This window comes from Zootoca vivipara, chromosome 8, assembly GCF_965207765.1.
Source record: "Zootoca vivipara chromosome 8, rZooViv2.hap1.1, whole genome shotgun sequence".
NCBI lineage: Eukaryota > Metazoa > Chordata > Lepidosauria > Squamata > Lacertidae > Zootoca > Zootoca vivipara.
In genome coordinates, this window is record NC_142591.1 from 27,891,236 (window position 1) to 27,915,872 (window position 24,637).

The window sequence follows — 24,637 nt, forward strand, 5'->3', positions numbered from 1 at the left end:
TTGTGCTATACAATAATGTTTGCTAACTGCTGCTAATAAGAGTAATTCTCTTACTTCGTTGCTACATGGGTTGGTTCTGCCTCTCTAAAGTTGTGAATTTAAAAAATATGTACTCTGGGAGGAGCAGGAAATAAGTCTACTAAATGAAAAATTAATAATTTGTGAATCCGTTTCATGTGCATCATACACTGCATAAAAAGGAATCTTCGTGCTATTGTATGATCACATCAAGATTCATTTTCTGCAGTGCTTAAATCAATGTGCCTGTGTGCCTCTGCACATTGGTAAAACTGTGGAATGGGGGGATGGGGAGAGACGTGAATTGAAAACTACTGCTAACTGTGTGTACAGTAGTCAAAACCTAGCAATGAAAACAGAAGGAATGGTAGAATACTGACTGTTCAGTGCCTCTTCAGAAGCACAATGTGTTATTCAACACTCCCCACCCCAAAGAATCCTGGAATCAGTTTGAATGGGGAGGTATGTAGGGAAAGAGAAATGACAAACTTGCAATCCTAACTCAAGCACAATGCCGTGATCTTTAAGAAGTCTGCATCATCTTTCTCTGCTTTCTGTGGTATTTTCACAAAGATGGACCCATCTTATTGTTTGAGGAGAGGTGCTTTTTCTTCTTCCTTTTTACAGAGTACATCCTTACTCCTTTCACTGCCTTCCTCATTTCTGTGCCTCGATATGAAATTATGCCAATTACCCTAAATCTGTTTGTATATATCGTACACTAAAAGCCATAGTTGTTCATGTACTGGGCGTGTTTTCTCCATCAATGCACTTCATGTAGTATGTGAATAATGCTGCAGTCCAGAGATTTAGGCTACATGCTTTGTTGAGTATATAGTGATTTCCTGAGAGTGAAAATGGAAAAGGACTGCTGGATCCGACCAAACGCCCATCTAGTTCAGCATCCTGTGTTCACAGTGGCCTGCCAGGTTTCTGTGGGAAGCCCGCAAGCAGGATATGGGTGCAGCAGCACTCTCCCCACGTGATTCCCAGCAGCTAGTCTTCAGAGGCATACTGCCTATGACTGTGTAGGTTAGTGTTTCCCAAACTTGGGTCTCCAGTTGTTTTTTGACTACAACTCCCATCATCCCTAGCTAGCAGGACTAGTGGTGAAGGATGATGGGAGGAGTTGTCCAAAAACAGCTGGAGACCCAAGATTGGGAAACACTGGTGTAGTTAATATAACAACACCATTACTAGTAGCCATTGATAGCCTTATGCTGTTACGAGGAAGAGGACAATAACCTGATAGTATGTTATGTTTACTTGGGTGCTGTGTTCAGTGGCATTTATCCCCCTGTAAATGTCCCTAGGATAGCATCCTAAGGGATTCACTCTTGAAAATTCTGCCTCCAGGTATGTGTTGAGGGGAAAAATAAATTTTGATTAACCTGGTGGCTTAATTGCAGCGTACAGCATACTCTTGGTTGTTGTTTTTTTTATGGCATGGCTGTAGACCTACTAGTTGGAATTCTGAACAAATGCACTGCTCCTGATTTTTATATTCGTTTTCTTTTCTTTTCCCCTTACTGCTAATGTTTTGACTTACCCTTCTCCCTTTCTTTTTCTTTTTCTCTCTCCCTCTCCCTCTCCCTCCAGAGCAGCTTGTTGGCTGAGTGTGCTCACAGGGAGATGATTCCTCATGAAGTCTCTGGATCCCCTTCAGAAATCAAATGTGACTTTCCACTTAGCAGACTGAAATCAGAGCCAGCCAGGCAGTGAAGCCACAGAAGCGGAGGGCAGGGGCCGGTGAAAAATGAAATCCAACCAGGAGAGGAGCAACGAAAGCCTGCCGCCCAAGAAGCGAGAGATCCCTGCCACCAGCCTGCCTTCCGACGTGAAGCCGTTAGTTCTGGCCAGTGAAAACCACCGAGCAGACAACTTAACATGGCTCTCCAGCACAGTCAGCAGCCAGAGCAGCATGGGTGGGAGGGGCAGACCTGGGGGGACCTCGGCGGAAGCTGGTTCACAACATGGAATAGGTTTACACAAATCACTGTCTGCAGGAGTAGATTATTCCCCACCTAGCGCTCCTAGGTCTGTTCCAGCCACCACCACCACAGTTTACCCGCCTGCACTTTCTCAGGCAGGGACACCTGTCTCCCCAGTGCAGTACGCACACCTGCAGCACACTTTCCAGTTTGTAGGGCCCCCCTATAGCGGACCATACGCCGGATTCATCCCCTCCCCACTGATTTCCCCGACAGCCAATTCTGCAACCAGCACGGCGGCCTCTGCCACTGCTGTTGCCACCACTCCATCCCAGCGTTCTCAGCTGGAGGCTTATTCCACTTTGCTGGCCAGCATGAGCAACCTAAACCAGCAAGGGCACAAAGTTGAGCCGCATCTCGTTCGGGCGCCCGGGTTGATCACAGCAGGATCCCCTCCACCGACCCAGCAAAACCAGTACGTCCACATTTCCAGCTCTCCACAAGGCTCAGTTAGGAACGTCTCTCCTCCAGCCATCCCAGTCCATTTGCATCCACACCAGGCGGTGATTCCTCATGCGTTTGCCCTCGGCCCCTCCTCCCAGGTGGTGGTGCAATATGCAGATTCTGGCGGCCATTTTGTCACTCGGGAGTCCTCCAAGAAGTCCGAGAGCAACAGGCTGCAGGCTATGCAAGCGAAAGAAATACTGAACGGGGAAATAGAGAAGAGCAGGCGTTATGGCATGTCGCCATCCTCAGAAGTGAGTCTCGTCAAATCAGGCAATAAACCATCTCCTCATCATTATGAGGCCAGGCACGTGGTGGTCCATTCGGGTCCTGCTGATTATATTGCACGCGATTCCGCCAGTGTCCGGTCCTCTGTTATGGTTGTTCGCAATAGCAGCACACCTACTGCAGACATGGAGGTCCAACAAGCCACCAGTAGAGAAACACCTCCCTTGGCCCTCAACGAAAAGGGAAGCTTGCACTTAGGAAAAACAGCCCACCGATCCTATGCTTTATCTCCACAACAGACTATGGGCCATGAAGGGGTGAAAGCAGTTGCCACTTTGTCCCCTCACACAGTCATTCAGACCACCCACAGCGCCTCAGAGCACCTCCCTGTTGGGTTGCCTGCTGCGGCCTTCTACACTGGGACTCAGCCACCGGTAATTGGCTACCTAAGCAGTCAACAGCAAGCCTTTGGCTATCCTGGAAATCTGCCACAGCACCTGGTGATCCCAGCCACTCAGCCCCTCTTAATACCAGTAGGCAATGCAGATCTCGACTCAACAGGGGTTCCGCCTGCTATCGCCACTTCATCTCCCCAGTTGGCAGCAGTGCCTCACACGTTTGTCACAACCGCCATTCCAAAAAGCGAGAATTTCAATGCCGAGTCGCTAGCGAGTCAACCAGCTTACCAGGCAGCCGTAGTGCAGGCCCAGATCCACCTCCCCCTGATACAGCCTGTACCTTCTTCAGCAGCTGCTCCTCCTACACTGCCTCCTTACTTCATGAAAGGGTCTATCATTCAGTTGGCCAATGGAGAGTTGAAGAAGGTAGAAGATTTGAAAACAGAAGACTTTATACAGAGTGCAGAAATTAGCAGTGACCTGAAAATAGACTCCAGCACCGTGGAAAGGGTTGATGACAGCCATACTCCAGGCATTGCCATGATACAGTTTGCAGTTGGAGAGCACCGAGCACAGGTAAATAAATGGGCTGAGGGAAGGAGGGGCTATTAGGCAAGTTGACTGGATATCCTTGCTCACAATGTCTAAGTCTCTTAGGAGCACAGAAGGGCTAACAGGTGGTGGTGTGGAAGAGATTTTCAAAATGGCATTCCAGTGGCTTAATAACTGAGAAAGAGTTTTGGTGAAATTGTTACTCATCTACAATCGTTAACCCCAGTGCTGCTTTTTATTTATGTGTGTGTGTGTGTAAATAAAAATAGATTCCAGAATTCATAAACTGTATTGATAAAAGCGCCATGGGCGCCAGCACAAAATGGCTGCCATGGACAGCAAAAAAAGAGGAGATGGCAGTCTGTACTTGTGAGCACTGTCACACACAGGAAAAGTCTTGCTTATCTCTTAAAAGGCAGAAGATAGCTAAAATTCAGACTTGCGTGGAAATGAAAGTTGTATGTGACTTAAACATGCTTAGGAACTGTTATTTTATTTGGACTAAATCTAACAGTGGCAGAAGGATAACACCTTTCCTACTTGGGCCAACTAATATGTCACACAGCTGAGCAAGCTTTTGAGTTCCCCAGACCTCTTAATTATAATACAGTGGTACCTCTACTTACGAATTTAATGCGTTCCGAACGCAAAATTGTAAGTCGAATCCCATAGGAATGCATTGAGAGAAAAAATTCGTAAGTAGAAGCAACTCTATCTAAAAATTCGTAAGTAGAAAAAATCCTATCTAAACCGCATCCAAGATGGTGGACGGAGCTCCATTCGTAAGTAGAGTTATTCGTAAGTAGAGTTACCACTGTAATAAATTTTTATTTATACCCTGCCCTTCCTGTTTCAGAAACCCAGGCTCAGGGCGGCTAACAACAAATTTAAAACACTTAATTGTAATACAACATAAAAGCAGCATAAAATACAGCATAAAAGCATGAATAACAATAAAATTCAAAATTCCAAAATCAATTTGGGGGAAATCCATCCAATAAACATTAGATAGTCACCAGGGCTAGCTGGCTAAATTAGCCGTACTTGGGCCAGCAAGGAGGCCAGGGGAGAATTAGCTGTGGGGTCCCAGAGCGGGTAATCTTCATAAAAAAGGGGGAGGGAGGGAAATAAAAGATCAGGTTGAGTTCAAATTAAAGGCCAGGCGGAATAGCTCTGTCTTACAGGCCCAGTGGAAGGAGGTTAAATCCTGTAGGGCCCTAGTCTCATGGGACAGAACATTCCACCAGCTCGGAACTATCTTGTTTAAACTGGATGTTGTTAGCTAAAACAAAACTGAGTGGAGAGAACGTAGTCCCACTTAGGGGCTTTTTGAGTTCTTTTGGCTGGAAATGGCATATGCTGCAAAGTAGAAGTTGGTTGCCGAGTGACTAAAAGTTTCAAGGTTCCTTAATGTGAGAGGGTGTGACAATGGACTTCTAAATTAGGATTGCCAACATTTCCCCAAGAGATAGGTTCTTCTCCCTTTAGCAGCTGCAGAACTTGCCCTGTTCACTCATGAGGATGCAGCTGTATGAAATTCTTCTCCTGGTCCTATAATAAGCTGTATCATTCGATGGAAAGTTGTGTTTTCACTTACAGAGAAATGTAAAACCAAAAATTCAGCCGTATCTGTGAAAACCATACAATAAGTTTCAGCCTAGCCCATTCCCCACCCCCCCACCCCTAATATCTTTTAATGTTGCTGTACTAGCATTCTGATGCTGTCACCTCTGCACCAGCAGCAGAGGTGGGGAGGTAGATGCTCTTCATGCTCACAAATGTATTCTCTTCATGCTCACAAATACCATCAGTAAAAGTGGCACATTAGGAAAGCTTTCCTTTCAGGAGTGGAGAGTGCCATCGTCTGGTAGAAAGGATGATGACCTCCATTTAAGTGTCACCTATCAAAATCTAGCTGACATCATCTTACTTAAAATACTCCACCAGCTGTGTTTCTCACAAGGGACGCTTCCAGAATTTAGAGCAACTCGTGTAGAGAGATACGATTAAAATGTGGGTTTAATTTACGTTTCCTGTAGATTCTAGGACTTCCTGTAGATTCTAGGGTCCCTTCTGGATCAGTCATGTTTTCTGTAGTAGCAGCTAGTCTCCTGGTGGATGTGGTTTTTTGTTTGTTTGTTTGATTGATTGATTGATTGATTGATTGATTGATTGACTAGTTGAAATCTCGACTTGGTAGATCACTATTTTGTCTTGTGTTTGAATTTGAAATGTCTGCTGAGTGCATAATCTGGCGCAACCTTTTCAGTTTAAAAGAGACAGCATTTTTGTTGCATCATGGCTAAGGATGTGAGCCAGGAAGCCCCTGTTTCAAATGCTGCTGCAGCCCAGGAGCATCTTACGGTGGTCTTCTAGGTCTGTCTTGCCTTAGCCTTCCCCCTGCCACCTGCCATTTAGAGAAAAGGTGCGCCCTCCTCACACTCACACTTTAGAAGCCAAGATTTGAAGAAAAAGGTGTCGGTACTGCATACCAGTGAGTACCACCAGGAACTATGGCTGCTGCCTTATAGATGTTAAGCAAGTCTCAGATATCCCTACCGGGCAATGGTACTCAGATGCTGTGCCTGTGTTATGTCCCCATTTCTCTCTGGAAGTCTTTATCATGGCCCATTGAAGTCTGTCTGTCCCCTCCTCACTGGCCAGTTTTATGCTGGGCTCCTTATATCCTGGAAGTCTGATGTCAAACAAAATATGACTTCAGTAAACCATGAATTTCTCTTCCTTCCTCCTTCTCCACCCCCTTGTGAGCTTGTGGTTCTAAAGGTTTTTTAAGCGTACATATATTCCACATCATTGATATGTTGTATAGGAGGGAGAGCAGCGTTGTTGATCATATCTACAACAGAATATCTCCTTTCACATTCACTGATGATTAAACTTTCCCCAGGAGCCAGTTATTTGACAGCCTCCTTTTAAAAGTATGCTGCGTTTCATATATTACCTGTCTGGTTTTTTTAAAAAAATATATATTCTTGCCAGTTTTTGAGAAGGGGCATATTTTGACTGCAGTGAGTCTCTTAGTCAGCATATACCAGGACTGACCAGGTACCTTTCAGATACTGCTGGATCTCAAGCCCCACAATTCCTGAGTATTGGACATTCTGGCAAGGACCAATGGGAGTTGGGGCTTAACAGCATCCAGAGCAAACCACCTTAGCTTTCCCTGGCGTACACTGTAGACAAATGGTATCCTGACCTACTTTGGGGTGAACGCCATTATGAATAAGAAGTAAGGGCTCAGGCAGGCAAAAGGGTGGGATGAAAAATGAAAAGGGTGGGAAAAGCAGCTGAATTTATAGAGCAAGGAGACGTTGCCAAATACCCAATCGTGGCCCCCTGTGCTCCAGTTCTGTAATAGCAGATTCACTTTCTCGTGGGCATTTTTAAAAGTAAAATTAAAAACCTGTGTGTTTTAATAGAGCGAGCAGTGCAGTTATTTGAATGTCGACTCATTAATAAAAAGTAATGTATTTTTTTTAAATGAATGTCAACTCATAAGTGAGTTCAAAGCGGTTTACTCCCAAGTCTCAGGTAAGCGGATATAGGATTGCCACCTAAATGTTTACTAGGATTGCATTAGATTACTGGTTGCTGAAATAAAAGATCACGTAGAACCCCAAATTCACAATTGAGTTACAGAATTGACTGAGGTTTTATTCAGGTTCCAAGACTATCTATATTGTGTTCATTGCCACACAATCACTTTTAGATGAGAGGAACTGCTTGTGTTTCCCAGGAGAGGACAGAGAATTAGGCTTCTTTCTGAACTATCCCCTAGCCGCAGCTTGTATTAATTAACCTACAGAGAATCTCTCTTGGGATTAATCCCTGTGGAACAGAAGCGGCTTATGAAATTGCTTTTAATGAATGCAGTCAGTTAGCATGGGAAGCAGCCACATGTCTGTAGCTTCTGCAGCTGTATGCTATGCAATTGGGGGGCCCTGTTTTCACCCCAGATGAGTGAGGTGTGTTGTGTGTTGGAGTACCTTAGGCTAGATATCTTAGGCTGAAGAAAATGCAAGGAAGGTAAATGAAGTGTTTTAAAATCTGCTCAAGAGGCATAGCAAAAGTTGGCAACTTTGTCCCTAGCTTCTTCACTTTCCCCTTCTGCATACCAAAAGGCATATAGCCCATATTTTATGCCAGCTGGGAGAAAAATGCCCAACTACCTTCTGGACTGATGTAAAGGTGACTTCAGCCATTCTCCCTGCCACCCGGCCTCAAGCTTATTTTAATTTATTTATTTTCACACACAAAAGAACCATTTAATTGTTGTTCAGTAGCACAGCTTGCATTACATATTTTCCATAGCTAGAGTGCCCTTATTTCAGTTTTAGAAAATCATTTAGATGGCCTCTACAAAGATCTTTTTGAGTAGTGGGCAATGGGAAATCTCTTCCATGAGAAATAAATAGATGCTACGCCATGTTGGACTTTGTCTCTTTTAGAAGTATCTTGTGGGGCAGGCAAGTCTTTCTGAGAAGAACACATCCCACCCACCATTAAAATGGTAGATTCCTGGGTAGTTCTCATTTACTTTTCCACTGCTGGGCCGCAGTCAGAAGAAAACCTATTAATTCTTTATGACCTTTAACACAACTTGAGCTACGGTCTAGTATGAGGAGTGCCAAGGCTGGGTTAGACTGCAAAGCTTGTTTCGCGATAATAGGGGGGGGGAACCAACTCTCTCTGAACCCGCCCCACCCCTCTTCTCTTTAAAAGAGGCTTCTGATTTTGTCAAACTCAGTTGTGGTATTCAGATGAACATTTTCAGATTAATGTGTTTTCTCTCCCTTTCTTTCTCTCTCCTCCTTCCCCCTCTCACCCTCACTTCCTTCATCCCTGCAGGTCAGTGTTGAAGTCTTGGTAGAATATCCCTTTTTTGTATTTGGACAAGGTTGGTCATCCTGCTGCCCTGAGAGAACAAGCCAGCTCTTTGATTTGCCATGTTCCAAACTCTCTGTTGGGGACGTCTGCATATCACTTACACTCAAGAATCTGAAGAACGGCTCCGTCAAAAAGGGCCAGTCCATGGACTCAACTAGCATCTTGCTGAAGCACTCTAAAAATGACAGTCTAACTGGTAGTAGACATAGGTATGCAGAGCAGGAAAACGGGATTGATCAGGGAAGTGCAAAGATGTCATCTGAGAATGGTGAACTGAAGTTTCCAGACAAAATAGGATTGCCTGCAGCATCTTTGCTCACCAAATCAGAACCCAGCAAGCCCACGGCAACGAGGAAGAGGAGGTGGTCTGCCCCCGAAACACGGAAATTAGAGAAGTCAGAAGAGGAGCCACCGTTGACTCTCCCCAAACCTTCTTTTATTCCTCAGGAGGTTAAGATTTGCATTGAAGGGCGATCCAATGTAGGCAAGTGAAGTCTGTTTAGGGAAAAGGAAATTAGGCTACCCCTTGTCATTTTTATCCAGATTACTGTACTGTAGGCTAAAATAACCCAGTATTTACATGTTATCATCTTATTTTAGGTTTATGTTATAACCTAGTTGTTATAGTTGCAGCTGGTATTATGCAGGAGACTGGTGCATACTCCCCTCACCCCTCAAGTGTTCATTGGTGATTATTTTTATCGAGAGCTACAGAAAGGGGCAGTATCTGCTTCATCCCCACCCTTTGTGGAAGCAAATGTTGTTGCCATGACTCCTGTTTTTCCAACACTTCAAGCAGAATAAGCCTTGGCTGTCTTTGGCAAGGGGGTGGGAAGGGAGGGAACTGCACCAGAGACAAACACTAATGTCTGATTCATTGGGAGGGCGGAAGTCCCATGGCAGTGTGGCTTGGTCGTTCTCTCAGCTAGCAGCTGTTGGGAGTCCGATCCAGAGGCAGTGCCAGAGAAACATGCATTCTCTTGAGGCTTGTACCGTAAAACCACTTTTTAAATTCCTCCCCACCCCTCCGAAGTTTGCCACATATTTCCCATCTCCCCAACCCCCAACTACATCCTCTGCCCCACAATGGGAGTTGACTGCACTATTTTTTATTATCATTCTCAGAGGCTGCCATACAGACATTTCATCTCCACTTGCTAGTACAGCTGCATTGCAAGGGCGCAGCGAACGCTCCTTGCTTTGTTAACACTGGGGATTTCTTTAAAGTAGGACATTGTTGCCATAGATAGGCCTAGCAAACGCTGCATGGGCTCATCATCGTCATTGCTTCTGCACAGGGTCAGAGAGAGAGTTTTGCCACTGGCATTTGCTTCCACAAGGTAAATATGCACTGCCCCTTTGGGAGAGTGGACATAATAGTTGTTTGCATTTCAGGTTGCAAATATTTGTCTTTTAACTTTAGTACTGTTTTTAGTTCCTGACGATGGACAACTAGTGCCACTTTTTTTTCCAAATTTCAGTGTGACACAAGGAAGTGGATGTCGAAGATGAACATAGAATGTCCTTAAGCACTTAAAATGCTGTTTCACACTTTCGTTGCCGAACATCTTGGCTTAACACTCAGCAAGTACTGTATCTCATTTTAATCTCTTCAATGAGAGAGAGAGAGGAAAAGAAAAGAAAACCGATCTCTTCAACACTGTTAAACTACATGCAAACTATGTAGAGGGGTTGTTGTTGTTTTTCACAAGCAAGATGTTGAAAGTTTTTCATGTGGTTTCAAAGGGATGAATGTGAATTATGAACTGGTATGTGACAGTCATTGTCCACGAGGACTACTTAATAGGAGGCACTTTTAAAACTAATGCTTGTGAAAGAGTTAAAGGCATATGCGAGCTGACAGATAATAAAAGAATAAGAGAGAGTATAAAAGAAAGAGAAGAAAAAAAATCATTATTGTCCAGTGTTTTTGAAAAAGATGGACTTTAAAGAATCTTGCAATTTGCACATCTTGAGTTTATCATTTGTGTGGTATTCCTGCAGTTTTTACCTAATAATTTTTGGGGAAGGGAGAGGGACTGAAGAAGCTTAAACAAATGTAGCAATTACTTACTAACCTGCCTAAACTTTAGGCCATTTTATAGGGTTAGGTTTCCTTTCAACCTTTTTATTTTCTTACCATATCTGTCACCCTGAACCAGGACAAAGTCTGAGAATTCCTCTTCAGATTTGCTCAGTTTCCATAAGAGAGATTTTGACACAGAAGCAAGTTTTGGTTTTTCATTTTACTTCTAATCCTTCGTTATTTTATTATTGTGAATACTACTCTTTGTTACTTTGAAGAACTTTTCCATTAGTAGTACAATGTAGATGTCAAAAGTTTGGTACAAAACAGGACAATGGGTAGAACGTTTACCCAGTTAAGCTCTTTTATTCTTGGCAGTGTTACTGTTCCCACAAATCTGAAACAAATTTAAGAGTGGATCTGGAGGTCCTAACTCCTGCTGATTTCTGTGGCTTCCATCTTGAAACCAGTTCCTGACAGAGCCACTTTATTGCCCTAGTGACTACTCACAGACAAGTGATCGGATGACACCAGCCTACGAATAATTCACATTAATAAAGACACAGCTATGTCCAGTTAATTAAAATACTGCATTGATTTTTGAAGCTTTAGGATCTCCTGATGAGATACTATGGACATTTTCACACACAAGGCTTAATTTGGGCTCTCCTTGAGTTGGTCTATAATGTGAATCTAAAATTGATGTTGGCACGTTCTATCCATGTTAACAATGTTCTCGTGGTACAGATATTATATGGGAGCTCAAATGTGGGCTTAGCATTGTGTATGAAAATGGCATAAGAAGTCATTAACATCAGTTGCTTTCTCCTTATCAGGGATGGGTGGGTCTGAATCCTCTTCTTTCCCCACTTGCAATTACTTTAGGATGCAATCCTTTTTATCAGGGGTGGGCGGGTGGACATGAGTTTTCTCCTTTCCCCACTTGCAATTATTCTTGGATGCAATCCAAAGCCAGGGCATATTGCCTGGGTAAACAGAGGCTGCTCACCCCTGATTTGTTTTCCATTATCATTCCGCATGCCTTAGGGTAGCCACTATCCTCAAAGCGGCCTTGTCCGGGGAATGAATGAAGAAGAAAAGGCCAATTCGAACACCCCTGGCACTCAGGTGAAGGATAAGCTGTGACCTCAGTCTCAGCTCAACCAATATTTAGTTGAGATACTTGCCCAACGGGAGTTCATCTCCCTTGATCGATACTTGGACTGTGAATGTGGCTTTGTTGGTTGCGTTCGGCCTCTGCAAATCTGAGGCCTTTTCAGATCAAGAATCGAAATTATAAATATCAGAACAGAACCCAGAATGAACAGATTCCTCCAATGTTCATTCCTCATCTTTTGCTTAAATATAATATGTTTTATGGAGATAAAATTAACTACCATTCTACCCGTCCCTTCAATTCTTATGTCTCTTGGTTTGTTACTTGAACCTTAGCTCACACCAGAACTAATCATTTTTGTACCATTTTCTGGGGTGCACCAAAAATGTGTTTCAGTTTTAAAATAGCTTGAAATCTGTCTTGAATTGAATTGAATTGTAACCTCTCAGTAATTTACCAAATAGCTGAGCAGGTTCCTCCTCACAATCACACTGCTTATTTAGTGCTGTAATTATTATTTTTCAACATTTCTGCTCAGAGAACTTGCTTAATCTTCCATAAACTCTGCTCAGGGCACTTTCAATTTATTGTTTATTGGAGTTTTACTTTGGCTTCTTTTTGTTTGTTTGTTTGTTTGTTGTTTTGTTTTTCGTTTCAACCTCTGATGGCAAGAGGACTAAAAAGACAGGGGGCAAAAAATCCCTATTTCGTTCCCATCAGTACCACTATTTTCACATGTACACAGAGAGCATCAGACATAAAAGGAAGCAGGGATCATGAAACTGACCGTATCTATAAAACTAACACTAACAAGTAAACAACAACAACAACAGTAATAATAATTAAAGGTTGGAGCAATAGGAATGTATTTTGTTCACTGCTTGCATTGCAGACTTAGAATCCTGCAGTTGTTGCTTCCTTCCAAACATTGTTCCCCTTTGTTGTTTGCTTCTTCTTCTTTTTAGCATGTGCAATATTTTATGTGCCAATTTAAGACTCACCCACATGGTGATGGCTTGACCTTCCCACCCCCCTTTTGTGTGTGTTTAAATCTAGGGCCCTACACTTCCCTCGCTCCATGTTAGCCACAGAACCTTTCTGAGTGCAAATATGTTTGGCACACATGGAGCAAGGACTCTGTACAGCTCTCGATTCTACTCCACCTGGCCTCCACATTCAAAGCAGGGTGGGGAATCTAGATAGAGGAGGCGGGAAATGGATAATATTCCTCCCTAGAAGGACTTTAAAGCTGGGGAGGATGGCCCTGGGGTGGGAGAGATTCTGTGAATACAAGAACTACTTGGATGAGTGCCAGCAGTCTTCTGCAGCCTCACCATGTCGTATTTTTATGCCCTTAACTATTACTAAACCATCTTCTTTATTTTTGATAAAATCTAGCCCTGTGCAGAGGAGGAAGAGCACATGCACACTGTGCTTCTTAATTCTCCATGACCAAGGAGAAAGCTCATTTGGCTGCTGGAACACCCCTGGTTGCGTTTCTTGGTTGTGGCGAGGAACTGATGATTTGTGGACCAGTTCTGTTACATTTTTATGTGCCGCATTTTTGGAAATGACTCGAGGTGAGTTCTGGTCCTGCTGATGTCTGTCTGCACTGAGGGCTCTGTTGGGTCCTCTGCCCTCCTCATCAATTGGAATAACATTTGAGTCTTGGGCAGGCATCCCCAAACTTCGGCCCTCCAGATGTTTTGGGCTACAATTCCCATCTTCCCCGACCACTGGTCCTGTTAGCTAGGGACCATGGGAGTTGTAGGCCAAAACATCTGGAGGGCTGCAGTTTGGGGATGCCTGGTCTTGGGCTTCTAAAGTGCCTTAGTTTGTTTTGGAAAAGGCACCTAATTTCAAGTGAAAAATTCTTTTAACCCTGTTGGGCTGCTCCTATAAACTCTCATTCACAGAATCGCTCCCTTCCCACTTCCTTCTCACTGATTAAATAGCAATTGGCAGGCACGGAGAACATGTTAAGGTTAATTTCATTGTAAGAGGCCTCTCTGTACAGTGTCTACATGGCAATATTAACTGACACCAGTCTTTCCTCCTCTTTGTTTTTGTACCAGACCTGTTTTAGTTTACAACAAAACTCATACAATCACCAATAAAATTAGTCAGGGCAAAGAAAAAGAAAAAACCAGAACCTCTTTATAGGAATTTCTAAATAAATATATCTATATCTATATATCTATATCTATGTATAAAATGACTGTTCCTTATAGTGTTTAACTTAGATGTCATTTCAGTATGTTTGGGCTACATCATGAGGGTTTCAGAGTGTGATGTCACTTACCTCGTATCCTGTAAGTTATACCTGGACTATTCTGTGTTGTGTTTTCTATTCCCTCCCATGCATCTTCCTTCCCCACCCCACCCCGTTGCCCTTTCCTGGAAGAAGAAAAATGCATGTCTTATCCCTCTATTTTAATCCTGGTGTCACTTTTGAATTGGTGGGAGGAAGGCAGTTTTGAGCCAGGAAGTGACATCACTACTCGTTTCCCTAAATCAAGGAACATTTTGAAACCTTTCACACCTCTTACTCAGGGATGGGGCTGGCGTATGTGTGGTACACTGAGGTGACCAGAAGGAGCACTTTTTCTGCTCTGGAGTAGGGATGTTCAATTCCAAGGAGACGTTTGGATTTCCTGCATGGTCGTGGATTAACTTTCTAGATTTATCATGTAGATTGCGACATAAAGCAGCAGGTCTAGTGTGAACTGTAGCTTTCGGTTGTGGGGAAAAATTCCTCTGTGTACAGTGGCTTGTTTTGCTGATATGTTGCCAAGCAATTGGGCGGTGGGGCGGGATCACAACAGTGATATTCTTTGAGTAGGAAATGAGAGTGCTATTTTGAAGTCAATAGCATAATGTTTATTCTCGTTTCCAGAAATTGGTTTCTAAACATTTTTCAAAAAATAAAAACGATGCCATATACATCCAGGCCACAGTGTTGCAAATCTGTACACCGTCAGACTGAATCCTACAAGGGAGTAGTTGCGGTTCTCCAAATTCTTTGAATATGTAGGGTCATCTTTTTTGAGATCCTGAATCTAGCTGTGCTGAAAAATATATTCTTAGACCAGTCCATTCAAAAACAATGCTTTTAAATTCATGGCTAGGCCCTCTCTCCCTCTCACTTTACAGCATTGGAGCTATCATAACTTGGGGTGCATTATTTCAGATGTTGCCACCCACCGAACTTTGGCGTGTTTGGGTGCCAGTGACTTCTAACCTTCTCATAAGCATGTTATTTCACCTTTGATGGCAACAGTGTGGTTATCATTTTTTCAGAACACATCAGAGAAATTATTACTCACAAGCCGCGTGGGCTTACCCACAAGCAGTTCAGAAATAATGAAATGGGCAACCAAAGCAGCCGTTATGTGACCCAAACTGCAAAGGTAATAGAACACACTAACAATTGCCTTTTTGGATTGACACTGTTGGCTTTGTGGCATCCATCCATGGGTTGAAATCCAAAAGTAACCTTCGGCGTGTGGAAGATGTTTTTTGTGTGCATGAAAGGGCTGTTTTACAGCTCTCATGCAAGTAGAAGAATGCAAATGACCATAGAACCTACCTTATTATCATCCCATATGAACAATTCTGCTATTGCTTGCACAAGTGAACTAGTGGCTCTCTTCCTTTTTTTTTTTTTTTTTTTTTGCTCACAGTTCATTGGATTCCCACCCCTTGTTTTTATCTGCTTTAAGAAAATTGAGTCCTCTTGTGTCACATCCACTATGAACTGAACTCTGTTAACAGCAATATGTGACCTGCACTTTCTTTTTCTGCCCCCTTCACCACAGGTAGCAGTGCTGTCCAACTTAGGGACAGGCACCGAGATAGCGTGAGGATAAGGGAAATTGTTCTATATGTTTTTAAGCAGAATGTGGTTAGTGCTTTTGCTTTTTTTATGTTTAACCCTGGCAATTCCTGAAAAATAAGATAAATGAATAGTGTCCCAAATTGTGACTGTTGTTTTTTGAGAGCACAGGACTATTCTGTTGATTTCTTTTGTAGTTTCCAAGAGCAGTATTCTGTTTTTCTGTTGATAGGGAAATTCCAAACAAGTTGCACACTTCTACTCCAGAGTTCAATTTCTTTTACATAGACGACCTCGCTTCAGACGTGTTACCTTACTGATAGGATCTTTACTTGTAGCACTATTAACTCGTGGGAATATTTTTTTACGTGAACCTAATTTGATGAGAAGCTTAAACAAACTTTTGAAGCACTCACATTGAGAGGAGTACAGGTAATGTTTTTTTAAAAAAAAATTGCACAAAAGAAACATGAATGTTGGAATGATTCATTCAGTGTTTGAAAAGCGATGGATATGTTGAAATAGTGTGTTGTTTGTAAAAATGAAATAAAAGTACAAAAGCCGAGAAAGGGTGAAAGTTACATTATTTGTATATAGAAAACTCTCACATCTAGGTGATCTGATTGTATTGGTTCTGGCTGGAAAGAAATGTTAATTAACAGGTTTTTCAAAGACAACTATGCTTACTTTTGTATTTGTATTACATGAATCCCGTTGTTGGGGCAGGGGAGAATGATTCACCATCATGCTACAATTTGTCCCTTTTCTATTTTGATTTTAAACTTGATTAGGAAGTCCTAACTCCTTCTAGGGATGGTGATCTATATGTCTTCTGCACTTCCTTTTTTTAAAAAGAAAAAGAACCCAAAGAATTTAATACTGAACAAGAAGTGCTTGTCACCAGGCGTTCTTGCAACCACAAAAAGGCAAGAAGGAATAAGCAATTTGTGTCCCATAATTCCACATAACCTCTCACAGAGCACGCATGCAAACTTCATTGGTGCCTGGAGGTATTAAAGACATGATTTAAGTTACTCTAGCAGTTTTGCAGAAAGTTTTGAATTTTTTCATTTGGTTTGATATATAAAATATATATTACTAGCGCACACAAAAAAACACGAAGGGAATTTAGGAATATGAAAATTTATGGGGTAACGGTGTAAAATTAATTTACAATAGGGAGTCCTTAAAAGGGGCTGGGGGATGATTGATAGTTGTCTGAATCCTTCTCCCCTTCCCCTCTTTCAGTCTGTAGTAAGAATCCAAGTTTCTGTTCTGGCATTAAATATGGAGGGGGGGATATAATTCTATATTAAAATGGCCCCTTCAGGTGCAGAAAGATGGCCTCTCACACAATAAAATGAAGTGCATTTGGTCAAGGAGTGCTTTTACAATGGGGATTGCAAAAACTCTGTGGTTTTTCTCATTGTGCTCTGAAAGGACTTGAGTCTTCCACTGAGAATGAATCAGAGGCTTCACCCAAGGTTGCTTTTGTTTGTTCATTTTCCTTTTGCTTGATTGAAGCGCTTGTTCACTTTTTCCTCAGCCATACAATAGGCAGCCATTGGAGGTGTCCTCTGCAATAGGACTTAACTCACTGGTGCTGGAACTGCTGTATAATACCGCAAGTCACCTTCACTGACGCTATAGAGGTCCAGATCATAGGCACTTGCCACTTTCAAAGGTGTAGGTGTGTGTGTGTGTGTGTTTATTTGGGGGTGGCTAGTGAACTGTTGTACAGCCAATGGATGCTTAGTATAGGAAACTTTTGGGCTGCAATCATCATTCAAATGTGTTGATTTTGTTGAGTTATAAAACTAGTAGAGGTAGACCAACTTATAGAAGAGCTAGCCACCAAGTGAGTGCTCTGAAAATTAGAAGCCTTTCAGTGTATATATGTGCAATTCCCCTTGAGATTGCTATCTCCATAGAGAGGGCAATTACATTTCAAAATGGCTGCCAATAAATCTCCACCAACCTGAAGCCAAAGGAGGAACAAAAATAGGTACAGGTATTAATTGCCCAGAGAAATGATAACAGTTCTGATACATGTTGAACATTTTAAGGCTGTATAGCTGGCAGGAGAGAAAACATTTTAATTGACTGATCTGGATGTAAATTTAGCTTACATACTTGAGAAGTAGATTGATGGTTTAGATTTACTTGCAAACTGTTCTGTGTCTATTTAAGTTTAACCCCAGAAGGCAGTCCTTAAGTACTTGAAATGCCTCAAAATGTTGTTTCTGGGCAATAAATATCTGCACTTACTTAGCTGGTTGGAGTTCTCGTGTTTTCTATTGTATTCCAGAATTGTTGACTCTCAAATTATTCTGTTAGGATATGAAGTTTATCTTTACTTACTCCCAACAGCTAATACTAAAAATACCTTTAAAAAAATATGTAACATCACTAAATACTTGTCTTTCTGATTCATCTAAATAGGGAACTTTGAGACCCTTACTTTCAATTTGGTAGCAATCTTGTCAACATTATAAGCATCCAGCAAGTTCTTGAGGAAAGAAGCACTGCAAAGTCAGTAGGTGGTTCATACTTGCTTCTTTCCCTTATTCAAATGACTGAAAAGTACACTTTCAATGTCCTGCCTAGTGTTGGCATAGGAAAAGGGGTATCATAGCTTTATGCTGAGGTCATATTGGGCTGCAATGGCCAGTACAAAGGAGAAATGGGGAGGGAATAATGTTTTGCACCTTACAGAAAAGAGGAGAAAAAAATTAAGTGCATACAGACATAGGTAAGAGCTTTTATTGTGACAAGAGAACCTTTTTCCATATGCGTGCATACTCTCTGTAATTCCAGTGTAAAATATTGTACTTGCACTAGCTTTTTTAAAACAAATATAAAAAAATGGAAGAATTCATATTCTATTTTCTAATCGTGGTGTGTCTATTTGTAGGATACACTCGCGTCTGTTTATTGAATTTTATGGTCCCTTTCTTTGATGGTGCTTGCAGGTTTTCTAGGTAGAAATTATTTCATTATTATAATAAAACAATGTTTGATTCAAAATTTGAACAAAATTGTTTTAAAGAAATTGTCTGTATACCAGTACAAGTTTATTGTTTCAGTATACTCGTACTAATAAAAATAACAGTGCCAATTGCAAATAAGTGTTCTTTGTTGTGTATGAATTAAGAAGGAGGTGGGACAGTTTGTTTCGTTTTTTAAATAGCAGTTTGTCCATATGAAAGTTTACCCTGAGGTTCATCTTTGTGACAAGGAGGTGTTTTGTTTTGTTTTTTAAAAAAGAATAAAACATATTTATTTTTTCCATAATAAAATATACACAGAAGTTGATGCATATTGCATATAATTGCCATTGTTTTCTATAAATCAGTTCAATTCTATTGTCCAGTCCCCTGCCACACACCCAAATTCAAAGAAAAACTGGAACTTTAGTCATATATAAAATGCATGCATAGTATGATTGCGCATTCTGAATTCATTTAGAGCTCATTCTGTTCCATTAATTATCTTTGTATTCATGCATCCTTAAAATTATGATACTTTAACATTTTATCTGGTTGTGTGTGATTTCAGTGGCTGCATCCAAATTGTATGTACCTTGAGGACTTGCTTTCCTCAAATCAAGGATGAATGGAGGTAAAGGGAGGGGACTGCAGATATTGTTGGGCTGTATTGTTCAATTTCCTTTAGGATGTTTATAACAATAGGGTCACTGGCAGAGCACAGAGCTTCAAGTTTGACATCCGGCAGGACCTTTCTGTGCAGTGTGGATTTGCTGCTGCCATGCCAAGAAGGAAGGCAAGACACAGTTAACTTCGCTAGGGGTCTGCTCATAAGGTAAGGGGAACCACCCACATAATACTGCAATAATATATCCTCAGGTGGGGTCTAGGCTGGTGCTTGCTAAACAGGGATTCAAAACCTCCAGATGTTGGGCCTCAACCCCAATCAACAATGGCAGTGGCCAGGGATGATGGGAGGTAGAGTCTTCAACAATACCAAAGATTACTAGCAGAAACTTCTCCCTGTCTTAGGTTATGATGAGTGATAGGGCAATGTCTTAAGGCAAGTGCTTCTCTCACCACTGCAATAATGTAAGAACTGGCCTCCCTGGTGTGGCTTTTCCTGTCTGCACAATACTCTACATTGATTTAAAAAGTATCTGCACACTTCTAACACATATATATGCATTATTTGTAAGGCATCCATTCTCTGCTTGCACAGGCATCTAGTACAATCTCACCACATGCTATTCAATTAGGTTTAAATAATTTTTTTAAGAAGATCATTTCAGCTGCTCTTGTTGGTTCTCTTCCATGTGAAACCAGAAGTGTCTTAAGCAGGTATGATGGTTTTAAAATACCATTGCATTGCAAGGTCATGAGAGATGTCCAGGTAATTTGAGGGTGGGAGCAGGTGTACCTAATTTCCATTCTGCAGTCATTTAACACTTTTAGAAAGATGGTGGAAACATAACCAAATCCAAACGTATCATGTGTTGCAAAGCTTTGCCATGCAATTGGAAAGGTAATTCTGTTCTAGGGGGAAAGTTAGGAATAGTTTGTTTCAAATAGGGAATGCATGTTTAAAAGAATCATATTCCTGTTTTATATTTAAATTCAACCCAAAGGAGAAAATTAATTCTTCAAAACACAATCAATGAATGACTACTCACAAGCAAGCCCCACTGTACTCAGTGGAACTTACTTTTCAGTGAGTGTGGGTTCAAGATTTCAGTTTTGATGTTTAAAAACCATTCCTTAAAAAAATAACTTCCACTGCGCTTTCAGATCACTTGCATGTGTTCAGCTTTGGAAATGTCATAGTTGTGAATGCCCGGCAACTACGCATATCCACTGTCAAGTTCCGTGTAGCACACATGTAAAGCTGTCAATTTTGTTATTCCAGTTATTATATCAAAGACTTAACGGCAGCCAAGTCCATAGGGCTGACAGGGAAGGACCTGTTGCAATATGAATTTTTCTATCTTAACTGCTGAAGGACCATTTGTCTGCACCTTTAAGTCTCAAGATTAGAAGATAAGGTAATACTGGAGAGAATGAAGAGACATTTTTTTAAAAAATCCAGTTCAAGTTCCTAAAATGTAATATATAATTAGACCACACACCTTCAATATAGTTGGTTGCAGTGTCTTCCAGGATGGGATTGAGTACTTTAAAAGTACAACAGAGATGTGATGCTGTGGCTTTCAATATCCCAGAAAATTCAAACCTGCTAGTAAATTAGGCTGCTATCTTTTTCTGCTGTGGTTTTAAAACACTGTTCCAGTTCAGAAATTAGTGTGTACATTTGTATGCTCAATTGTCTCTTTACTTATTAGATCATCTATGCAAGTAAAATAATCAGGAAATGAGTAGATTACATTTCTTCATTGGCATACTCCTACACTCCTGCCACATTTCCACCCACCCCAGGTTAGGTTAGGTTTATTTATTTCGGCTTTAAACCCATATAAACCCACCCCAGGTTAAACTGGCTTTTCAAAGGAAGGCTGCTAATGACTCCAAGGGAGGGAGTGGGTTACAAAAACTCAGAGACGCCTCTGAGCTCCCTGTCCAATGCAGGAGGGAAGGCAGGTTTTGCCCCCAGTCTTAACAGTGTCATAACAGGTAATCCTTATATCTATCTATGAATGCAGTCGTTCATGTAAGAAAGTGAAGCAGATGCACCATGGGACTTGGTAATTTCACTGTCCAGCACTTTAATGTTAAGAGGCAGGCAGCCATCACTTATAATGGAGGAAAAGGAAGTCGCAGAAGGCCTGCATGACCAAAAAAAAAAACCTTAGCCAGTGAACTGGCAGTCACGTGACTAGGTTTGTTCAGATTCATAGCATTTCTGATAATGAAATCCCTATTGCATTTGGATAAGTTTCCACATTTCTGGCCCTGCCTCCCCCAAACAACCACAGTGATAGACATTTTGACAAATGTAGTTGCAGACTGAAGGTCATGACCACACTGCCCCTTATCTGAAAGGCCTTGGTTACAAGGAGCAGTGGGGCCGAAGATCTATGGCCTTGACTGGTGCCTAAAACTACAGAACTCCACTTGCAACTTCCCTACAAGTATTTTGTAGTGTCTGGAAACACTTGATCTTGAACAGGTCTTGAACAGCAGGAACCAAAAAATATATATGAAGCCGATGTTTGTCCTCTGTCCTTAACTAAAGGAATCTGAGAAATATAGCAACCACCATTATCTTGGAAATATTCTACATGAATATAAAAGAGATGTCCATTTCCTTTGTTTGAATGTCTCTGCCAGCAAAGCATTGCAATAAAATTAACTATAATCAACCATTTTAAGAACATGAATATATCAGCACACATTAAAAATCAAGTACTTAATGTCACAGAGAAAATAAAGCAGCATTTATTTATTTATTTTTTAGTTTTAGTTTTAGTTCTAGAGGTGTTGGCTGAAGGTTGGCATGCTAGGGCCACACCCCAGCAATGAGCACCTTCTAGTTTTCACAGTTGCTCTCCTGGCTTTTCTGACTTCTGCACCATGTTGAAGGAGCAGAAGAAACTGGTAAAAAGCTTGGGTGGGTTTGCTCATATTGGTAACAGGAATTGTTCCAACAGAATGAAGATCTGACTAGATCAAACTAGATTTCTCATTTAAATAGACAAGGCTATAAAATAGAGTGCTACTGTATTTTGAACAAAGAATAAATCATCATGGGCATAGCTGAAGTGTATGGCTTCACCTCCTTAGGCTTAACCCCACCACTACAACAAACTTTGGGGGGGGAATCAACCTGCTTCCTCTTCTAGCTTGAAGTATGCCAGCAAGAAGCCATATTGCCCCCCCCAAAAAAAAGGAAGAGGGGGAGAAGCAGACAGCACGTTTCAGAGCCCCACAGCTTTTTCCTTTGGCTAATAAGCTGTGTTGTGCTGCTGAGTTACCCGAATGAAAGTTGTCCTTCGACTAAGCTCTTTGAGTTTGGCAGCTCCCACGTAGGTGCAGGTAGATCGTAGGCCGCCCAGGATGTCACGAATGGTATCCTCCACGTCCCCTCTGTAAGGCACCTCCACCGTTTTGCCCTCTGAAGCTCTGCAGGTAAAAGCAGATTGATTTGCACTAGTAGGAGGCATTCTTTTCAATAAACAAAAGTCACATTTCTCTAGGATTTTTTTTAAAGTGCTTTCCTTAACATGCACTGGATGTGGGCCTTTCAACAGCACAAGCTCCCTCCAAACACACACAGTTATTTTTGCTTGTACAAGGCCCATCGCTCAAGTAAGATTAGATTGGTAAGGCAACCCTAGCAATGTTTTGTGCTGGTGGTGGTTGTGTAAAGGGGCAGGGAGAGGAGACAAAATTTAAACTTAGATTAATAATAATACTTTATTATTTATACCCTGCCCATCTGGCTGGGTTCCCCCAGCCACTCTGGGCGGCTTCCAACAAAATATTAAAAGCTTCCCTAAACAGGGCTGTGTTAAGATGCCTTCTAAAGGTCTGGTAATTGTTGTTCTCTTTGACCTCTGGTGGGAGGGCGTTCCACAGGGTGGGTGCCACTACCAAGAAGGCCCTCTGCCTGGTTCCCTGTAACTTGGCTTCTCGTAGTGAGGGAACCGCCAGAAGGCCCTTGGTGCTGAACCTCAGTGTCCGGGCAGAACGATGGGGATGGAGATGCTCCTTCAGGCACACTGGACCAAGGCTGTTTAGGGCTTTAAAGGTCAGCACAAACACTTTGAATTGTGCTGAGAAACTGACTGGGAGCCAATGTCGGTCTTTCAGGACCGGTGTTATGTGGTCCCGGCGGCCGTTCCCAGTCACCAGTCTAGCTGCCGCTAATTGTAGTTTCCGGGTCACCTTCAAAGGTAGCCCCACATAGAGCGTATTGCAGTAGTCCAAGCGAGAGATAACTAGAGCACGCACCACTCTGGCGAGACAGTTCGGGGGCAGGTAGGGTCTCAGCCTGCGTACCAGATGGAGCTGATAAACAGCTGCCCTGGACACAGAATTGACCTGCGCCTCCATGGACAGCTGTAAGTCCAAAATGACTCCCAGGCTGCGCACCTGGTCCTTCAGGGGCACAGTTACCCCATTCAGAACCAGGGAGTCCTCCACACCTGCCCACCTCCTGTCCCCCACAAACACTACTTCTGTCTTGTCAGGATTCAATCTCAATCTGTTAGCCGCCATCCATGCTCCAACCGCTTCCAGGCACTCACACAGGACCTTCACTGCCTTTACTGGTTCTGATTTAAAAGAGAGGTAGAGCTGGGTATCATCCACATACTGATGAACACCCAGCCCAAACGCCCTGATGATCTCTCCCAGCGGCTGCATGTAGATGTTAAAAAGCATGGGGGGGAGGACAGAACCCTGAGGCACCCCACAAGTGAGAGCTCAGGGGTCTGAACACTCATCCCCCACCACCACTTTCTGAACACGGCTCAGGAGGAAGGAGCGGAACCACTGTATGACAGTGCCCCCAGCTCCCAAGCCCTCTAGACAGTCCAGAAGGATGTTATGGTCGATGGTGTCAAAAGCCGCTGAGAGATCTAGCAGAACTAGGAAACAGCTCTCACCTTTTTCCCTGGCCCGCCGGAGATCACTGACCAGTGCAAAAATTGCATTAAGTCCATACAGGGTTTTTTATGCTCATGAAAACCTTCATAATGTACTTATTAGCTGATCCAATCTCCTTGACAGCTCCAGGATGAGAAAATCACATATTTACTGGAGCGTATCATGGCTTCTCTTGAGGTGCTTTCTCCCAGTCAGGTGGGGGAAAGATTAGTGTTTCATATTAACTATACTGAAGATGCATAATTATATATCAGTAGTCTGAATTTCTAGGGCAGTCTGGACTATCTGACAAGGGCTCTTTCACTTGTTTAAAAGACAAGCTTTGAAAGGAAATACAGGTGACAGCTTACTGATGGCCCAAACATGTTATTGCACCCTGAGATCCCTATTACAGCCAAAAGAAACCAGGGGATGCTATCTCCTGAATACTGATTTCCTTAATTTAAATTATTCCCATTCAGTAAACAGAACTGGGTGTATGGTTCTTGTCCGACAGTTGTGCTTTGCACAGGGTAAGGCAAGTATAGGAAAGGGTGTGATGTGTGTAGCTAGAGAAAAAAATAATCTA

General features: G+C 42.3%; 2 protein-coding genes across 29 annotated transcripts in view; one reads left to right on the forward strand and one right to left on the reverse strand.

Annotated features, from left to right (window-relative positions):
* Positions 1-10,507, forward strand: part of ATXN1 (ataxin 1) — a 202,769-nt gene extending 192,262 nt beyond the window's left edge. For 25 of the 27 annotated variants that reach the window (XM_035124729.3, XM_035124742.3, XM_060277955.2 and 22 more), the window contains 2 exons: positions 1,618-3,655; positions 8,501-9,168. In XM_035124729.3, coding sequence (XP_034980620.1) covers positions 1,775-3,655; positions 8,501-9,031 — 2,412 coding nt within the window. In that variant the 5' untranslated portion in view covers positions 1,618-1,774 and the 3' untranslated portion in view covers positions 9,032-9,168. Of the gene's footprint in view, positions 1-1,617; positions 3,656-8,500; positions 9,169-10,020 lie in introns of those variants that run through there. The other 2 variants (XM_088675227.1, XM_088675228.1) reach the window with 1 other exon arrangement.
* A 7,755-nt stretch (positions 10,508-18,262) lies between these two features.
* GMPR (guanosine monophosphate reductase) overlaps positions 18,263-24,637 on the reverse strand; it is a 28,263-nt gene continuing 21,888 nt past the window's right edge. For both annotated transcript variants that reach the window (XM_035124751.3, XM_060277962.2), the window contains exon 9: positions 18,263-22,581. In XM_035124751.3, the coding sequence (XP_034980642.1) occupies positions 22,404-22,581 (178 nt within the window). In that variant the 3' untranslated portion in view covers positions 18,263-22,403. The remainder of the gene's footprint in view (positions 22,582-24,637) is intronic.